The following is a 7,873-nucleotide window of genomic DNA, read 5'->3' as shown; positions in this document are numbered from 1 at the left end:
GTGTCATATTTCATCTCCCAGATGAGCGTTGTAGGCATCGTAACACTGGAAATAACGTCTATTGTTACAAGCGTCGTAACCTTGGAACGTTGTATATATATATATATATATATTTATAATATATTGCATCTGTGTAATTATATATAGATATATATTATTTATCTTTATAATTAGATATATATAGGGTATATGATATATAATGTATTAATATTATATGTATAGATATATATATCTTATATATATATCATATATATCTATAATATATTGCATATGTGTATATATATTATATATTTGTATAATAACTTCTATCTTTTTTGTTCTTGGGGTCTGGTTGTGTCCTGATAATGGGTAGTCAAAGATTACTGTGCAACATTGTTATTGTTTGTCTGTTGTCTTATCTACTCTAGTCTGCTGATGTGGGAGTTAATCTTTGTGACTGTACACTATATACATACCTTGTTTTTGATGATGTGTTTGTTTATTTACTATTTTAACTGAGTAACGTTAATTATTCATTCAGAGATCGTAGGAGCTCTGATTTACTGCCCAGCTGAGGTAACCTTCCTTTAGAATGCATAGTAAAATTCTGGGACATATTTCAGAAGAAATGCATTTTTTATTACACTAGAAAATACTTTGACTTTTATTTTTTTCTTTCTAAGCAAACATCAGTATGTCACAAATTTAATTTGTAAAATATTGTAGGTTCATTGGGATTTTTTCCTTATCATGCTTTTGTTAATTGCAGTATTTAGCTGATATTGAAGAACATCTTGGAGTTACAATTCAGCAGGTGGACAAAGAGATGAAAGTGCCTGTTGATGAATTTGATGGGAAAGTTATTTATGGAGAGAAGAAAGCAAACGCAGGTGAGGTTTTTGTTTGTTTATAATCAGACGTATCCAGGGATTCTCATTTCTGAAACTAATAGTATTTATTTTGATAAAAGCTTTAGCATTATGAAAGAAAAAATTGTCAAGTTTTTCATGAGAAATTATCATGTCTCATTATCATGACAGGCTACCCTGTCAAGAATTAGCTTAACCACAAAAAGGCATATGCTGCTTGCTAGCTTTTGACTAGGTAACTATTTTGACTCATGTGGCAGGTTGGTATTGGTAATAGGTGTAAGATAACCCAGTTTCATGGTAGTTATGGATTTTAGAATTAGCAAGGGAACTTTTGTGGATCATATCTTATTACTTCCCAAGATTCATGCAAAGCTTGTTTTAAACCAAAATTCTGCAATGAGATTTTTGGTTAGTCATACCTGATAAACGTTTGACCAGAAGCTTTGAGAAAAAATGGAGGAGATGCAAACAACCATAACATTTCGGCAGATATCTTTCAGTTTTGTCAATATTATAGAATTTGTAATTTAGGAAAACGATTTGTGGTGCCTGTATCTTGATAAAGTACATCCAAACCTCATTGAATCCTTTATTGTTAATCATAATGTATTGCCATGAGCCATTTGGTTTGTCAGACCTCATCAAGGTTTGATATGGTGCGCAAATCTTGAAATTGGTGAGGTCTTGCAGATGCATGAACTTCTTAGCAGCAGTATTCAGTATGATTCCAATTATTATGAACATGCAACAAAGAGGTGCCCAATCAAGCTCAACTTGGTTTGAGACATGATCTTCAGATTTATCAATGCTTTTCTGGCTGGCTTATTGGGTATGGTCCTTCAATCTAGAATTAGTATCTTTATGGATCAGACTCAGACAGGTATGACTTTCACAAAACCCAAAAATGCATAAGACCACTTGTTCTCAGACCTACTCCTGGATTTTAAGTTGGTATGGAAGTTAATACTTTGCAGCAGGCAGAGGCACCAGTAGAGCATAAGAAAATAAGATACCCAAGCCTAAACAAAGCATTGGTTATGGTCAGGAAAGCTAAACCTTCCATTGTGAAACAGTTTGTCACTGCAAAATGTGGGCACAAGTTCCAGGTTGCCCAAACAGCCAGAGGAACCAACAAGATGAAACCGAGACATAGTCTGCATGTCCAATTCACTTTCCAGCACTACAGGAATCACAAGCCCAATCAGTGCAGCATGTAACTCACACACTCAGCCCACCTCCTAGAACATTGGTTATTAGCAATTACAAGAGAAAGTTCCCTCTAGGGAGTCTTCATCTCTCCATTATTCTGTGTTGGACAAGTACCTTTCAGTCCTAGAAAAAGGTGCAGATAGCAAAGGTTATCACATATAATCATAGTTTTGATTTTTAGTGCATACGATTGCTGTTGGCTGCAATCATGTATTTATAAGCTTTAGAAGTATTTGATGTCAAAGTGAATCTTGAAATTATTTCTTATTATTTAATGAGAATAGTGTTAAGACTGATGCCTATATCTAACTGCCATTCAGATGCTCTTTACTAATATCTCAGCTCTTATTAGTATCATCGTATTGGAATTAAGAGTTACTCAGGTTCAAGTTGCAGAGCTATTTATCTAGTAACACGTCAACTTAACAGACTTCTGTACTTCTCGCTCCCTTATTAGGATACTTGAGATGTGGTTCATTTATAGATAAATGTCTTGAATTCAATGTAATATGTAACAAACAGTACATATAGTATTTTTGGGTGGAAACCATGTGGAGTTGCTGTTAGCTGTAAGATACTTAGAAAATATTTGGATGCAGGCTATGCATAATAGTGTATGGTCTCATTACTCAAGAAGACTTTGTTATTTATCAAGAAGCCAGATTCCAAAAGCATCTGATATGTTGAGTTGCCACTTTATTTGTATAAAGTGAAATAACTTCTAATTTTTATATTTTCTTAGTTCCATGGATTATTTTTTTGTGTAATGCCCAAATTCTGTTTTATAAAGTAGACACAGTAACATGGTTTTTAAGGATAAGCCAAATTGAGTTTTTATTGCATTTCTGAGTTATCATAATTGTTTAATTTTACACATCATTCCACATTTCAGGCTCCGGCTACCAGACCCATGTTGAGCAACTAGCTCCAGCTGTCCAAGAATTAGCAGAGCTGGAAACTCAAACACAGATGATTTACCTAAAACGACAATATGGCAAAGAATATCCTTGGACACGTTAGAGGAACTTAGCTATATATATGTATTTTCTACTAGCATATGAATAATGTTTACATTATGCAGTTTACTGTACTCCTTGTCAGCAGCACAACATATTTTAGACTTTTTCCCCAAGGTAAATATATAACCTTGTTCCATATTCTTATAATTTATGGATTTTGCTTGGAGAAAATTTTTGTGTTATGTTACTTAGAGCAGCTTGTGCTAATCCTAAGATAATGACTCAATATTGATCTTTACACTATTATGTAAACTGTATAAAGATATTTATTCAATGTTTAAAGGTTAATATACTTGCAGTGAATTGTATTGCTCTTTTTATTTTACCAAAGGCCAGTGTCATTTGTGCTCTAGTGTATTGAAAAAAGTTTGGGTTATTTTAGTCATAATTTATGAATATAATTATCTTTTTTTCTTATTGCTGAGTTTTGAATAAAAGAAAAAAATTAATATGTTTGTTATTTAAAGTAATGGTATTCAATGTTAACCCTTAAACGCCGAATGGACGTATTAAACGTCGAGTCAAAATGTCTCCCGTATGCCGAATGGACGTACCATACGTCGACTCAAAATTTTTTTTTTAAATTCGCGGAAAAATACTTATAGGCCTACCAGCCGAAAACTTTTGAATCACGCGCCTTGGGGGATGCTGGGAGTTCATGGATCGAGGTGTTGTTTTATTTACAATCGTTGCGCAGGCGCGCAAGCGCGAATTTCTTTCTTGCCGCACTAAAAAGTATCTGTGACACATCTCGGAAATTATTTCGTCACTTTGACGTAATTTTTGTACCATTTTAAATTAGCCGTTACGTGGAGTATTATATATGAAAATGTGCGCATTGTTATGTAGAATAAAACAAAAAAATACTCATGATTGTAGCTTTTATCAGTTTTGAGATATTTTTATATAAATAACGATAAGTGCCAAAATTTCAACCTTCGGTCAACTTTGACTCTACCGAAATGGTAAAAAAACGCAATTGTAAGCTAAAACACTTATATTTTAGTAATATTCAATCATTTACCTTAATTTTGCAACTAATTGAAAGTCTCTAGCACAATATTTTGATTTATGGTGAATTTATTAAAAAACTTTTTATCATACATGCGATTGTGGTAATGTTTGCACCATTTTAAAATTAGCCGTTACATAAAGTTTTATATATGGAAATGTGTGCAATTTCATGCACAATACAACTAAAAACAACCCATGGTTGTAGCTTTTATCAATTTTGAAATATTTTCATATAAAAATGATAAGTGACAAATTTTCAACCTTCGGTCAACTTTGACTCTACCGAAATGGTCGAAAAACACAATTGTAAGCTAAAACGCTTATATTCTGGTAATATTCAAGCATTTACCTTCATTTTGCAACAAATTGGAAGTCTCAAGACACAATATTTTGATTTATGGTGAATTATATTTGAAAAAATAACATTTTCTTTACGTCCGCGGTAAGCGGTAACTCTTCCGAAAAAATCATACGTGCGATTGTGGTAATGTTTGGACCATTTTAAATTAGCCGTTACATAAAGTTTTATATATGAAAATGTGCGAATTCATGTAGAATACGACAAAAAATAATTGAAGGTTTGTAGCTTTTTTCATTTTTGAAATATTTGCATATAAATCACGATAAATAGAAAAAAAAACCACATTCGGTCAACTTTGACTCGACCGAAATGGGTCGAAAAAAACGCAAATTGTAAGCTAAACTCTACAGTCTAGTAATATTCAGTCATTTATCTTCTTCTTGAAATAAATTTGAAGTCTCTAGCACAATATTTAGATTTATGGTGAATTTTAAAAAAAAAACTTTCCTTCCCTCTGCGCGCGGATTCTCCGCCACAAATCTCCGAAATGCGTACGTACCATTCTCGGAATATTTGCTCCATTTCATATTAGGCATTTCATAGAGTTTATATATGAAAATGTGCGCAATTTTATGTAGCAATAAACGAGAAAAAATATTTTGAAGGTTGTAGCTTTTCTTATTTCGGAAAAAAATTGCATATAAAAAATATATATAAAAAAATCGACATTTGGTCAACTTTAACTCGTCAGATATGGTCGAAAACTGCATTTGTAAGCTAATACTCTTACAGTATAGTAATATTCAATCATTTGTCTTCATTTTGAAAGAATTTGGAAGTCTCTAGGACAATATTTAGATTTATGGTGAATTTTTGAAAAAAATATTTGTTTACGTCCGCGCGTTACGAATTCATGCATTATTTTGTGATATTTTCTCTGTGTTGCTTTTATCATTTTACAATGTGTTATATACCAAAATGATTGCAATTTAGTGTACATTACAACGAAAAAAAAGTAACTTGTTACCTTTAACCGTTTTGCGCACAGCGCGATTTGAATACATTATATGAAATTTCGTTTTTTTTTTTTGTTTTTTTGCGCTACATATATCGCATTATTTATATATGATAATGATAATTTTTTTAATTTTTGATGGTTGCATACTAAACTTCAGCCAATGACAAAAAAAAGAAGCCAAAAATGAACTCTTAATCTTGAAAACTAAGCGCGCTGTGATTTTTTGAAAAAAATATTTTTTCCGCTTCCGCACTCACTCTGAAACACCTCCGGCACACGGGAGATTTTTTTTTTACCGCCTCGGCATTTAAGGGTTAATAAGTAGTATATTGACTGAAACCTTAACCAAACTTATAATATGAAACCCAATATACATGTATTACTTACCAGAGAAACCCTTACTTTATATTGAAATTTGTGAAACCTGCTGATAACTACATGTTGAAATATATGAAAGAGAAAAAAATCACCTTATATACAGTGAGCTGTGTATAGCCTCTTAGCATTTTGGACAAATAACTTCATGAAAAGAATTATTTGTCTGAAAGATCTGTAGAAATTGTATACATTAAGGGGGCCGGCCGGAACCCCTATACAGTGGTATAGGGCGAAATATGCAGTCATGAAAAAATTAATGGAGCTTCATATGGCAATTGAGAATACGTATACGAAATATTTCGTCAAAATTCCTCTTACTTTCGTAGTTACAAGGTAATTAGTAAACATAACTCAATAAGCCTAAAACATTCATCCATACAAGAAAATGCAATATTTCTTCTGTTATCGTAAATTTTGATAATTATTGGCAAAGAAATTGTGAGAAATGACATCTGTACAGATTCCTTGGCTCGCAGAAGCGAGTATCTGGTTCAAGTCAACCATGAATCAGTGCGACCATAGACTTTAAGTAGGTTAGACGTTCGAGTTTCACCTCGTGACTTTCGCTTGCTTTCACGTATGTTTATGAATGTTTCGGCAAGAAGTTCATCATGCCAATGAGGAAAAGACAAGCAAAACATCTCGCTAACATACAGACGAAGAAAAATCGCTCAAGCATTATTACAGAATATCATAATATACGCGTAGTTAGTGAAGAGAGAGGGGAGGGTTGCTTAGTAACGCCCCCTGACAGCACACGTCACACTATGCCCAAGGCTACGATCTTTGAGCAAAGAGATCTTCATTTATGATAAATAACATAGTTTGTTTTTTTAATACCCCAAAATGGACTATGAAATTTCATAATAATCATGATTTATTAAATTGTCTTTGTAAAAAGAGAGTACATCTTCGAGTTTCACCTCTGACATTCTCCTGCATTTATGTTTGTTTATCTCTGTTTCGGCAAGAATGTCATCATGTCAAAGAGGAAAATACAAGGAAAACATCTGCTAACATACAGAAGAAGAAAATTCGCTGTAATAAGCCGAGTTAGTGAAGGGGGAGGGGAGAGAGGGTGTTACGTAGGAAGGAGTGCCCCATCTTGCCTCAAGCAGTGCCCCAGGCTACGATATGAGCAAAGGGATCATCATTTATGATTAAATTATGATAATAAAATAGTTTTGGTTTTATTAAATACACAAAAAAGAAAATTATAAATTCATAATAATCTTATTATTAACATTGTCTCTATAGAAATACGAAGGAAAACTTTGAACGCCCGTATCTCAAAACTATACTTATTGACCTTCAAAGTCTATCTCCTCACTTAGTTTTAAAGCTATAACATTGGAATTTGGTATATAACTCAGAAAGACATTATAGAACAACCAAATAGAGCCCTTTTTTCCAATTTTTGTTTCGTCTTTTTTTTTTATAAATTTTTTTTCTCGTGATTTATATTTGGTTTATTTTTTTTACCATATTGAAAAATTCATATCTAGCAAAAAAATGACTTTTAGAAAAAAATCTCTCCATTTGATTGGAGGTCTACATCAGGTCTATATATGGTAGTAATCCCAGGCCTTAATATTAAATATCAAGGGAGGAGATAGAATTTGAAAAGTGGTTATTTTCGGGATAAATCGCCCTGGCGTCACAAAACCGAAGGTCAGAGGCGAAAATCATATGCGGTTTGGAGATGTCCCAAGTCACCTTATTAAGTGGTATGAATGTCAAAGTCCTGTCGTTAAAAAACGGCATTAGCCGGCCGGCCCCCTTAAGTTTTTGGAATCTTCTTGTAGGGTAGCTACAAGGTCTTTATTTAGTATGAAGACAACCTGACAGATGTTCTACACATGCAAATAAACAACCATCAGTCTGAATTTTTCCTAGGTGAAAAGATGTGCATCCTCAAAAATGTATGTACTAATGGATAAAGGTATTCTCATTCCCTTGAGCCTGAAATGAACCTTCCACTTTAGTTTATATAAAATGTTTGGAGATGTCAACAGATGGAAAAGTTTTATTGACAGAAATGTGGTATTTTGCTCAAAGAAAACTTTTTGGGGAATTTATGGGT

General features: G+C 33.0%; 1 protein-coding gene across 1 annotated transcript in view; it reads left to right on the top strand.

Moving 5' to 3' along the window:
* The window catches only part of LOC135212921 (ATP-dependent RNA helicase Ddx1-like), a 407,348-nt gene extending 403,961 nt beyond the window's left edge, over nt 1–3,387 (top strand). Inside the window, exons 14-15 of the mRNA XM_064246662.1 lie at nt 749–869; nt 2,953–3,387. Coding sequence (XP_064102732.1) covers nt 749–869; nt 2,953–3,080 — 249 coding nt within the window. The 3' untranslated portion in view covers nt 3,081–3,387. The remainder of the gene's footprint in view (nt 1–748; nt 870–2,952) is intronic.
* Nucleotides 3,388–7,873: the final 4,486 nt, after the last annotated feature.

Source organism: Macrobrachium nipponense, chromosome 42, assembly GCF_015104395.2.
Source record: "Macrobrachium nipponense isolate FS-2020 chromosome 42, ASM1510439v2, whole genome shotgun sequence".
NCBI classification, from domain to species: domain Eukaryota; kingdom Metazoa; phylum Arthropoda; class Malacostraca; order Decapoda; family Palaemonidae; genus Macrobrachium; species Macrobrachium nipponense.
This window is presented reverse-complemented; position numbering and strand designations above follow the sequence as displayed.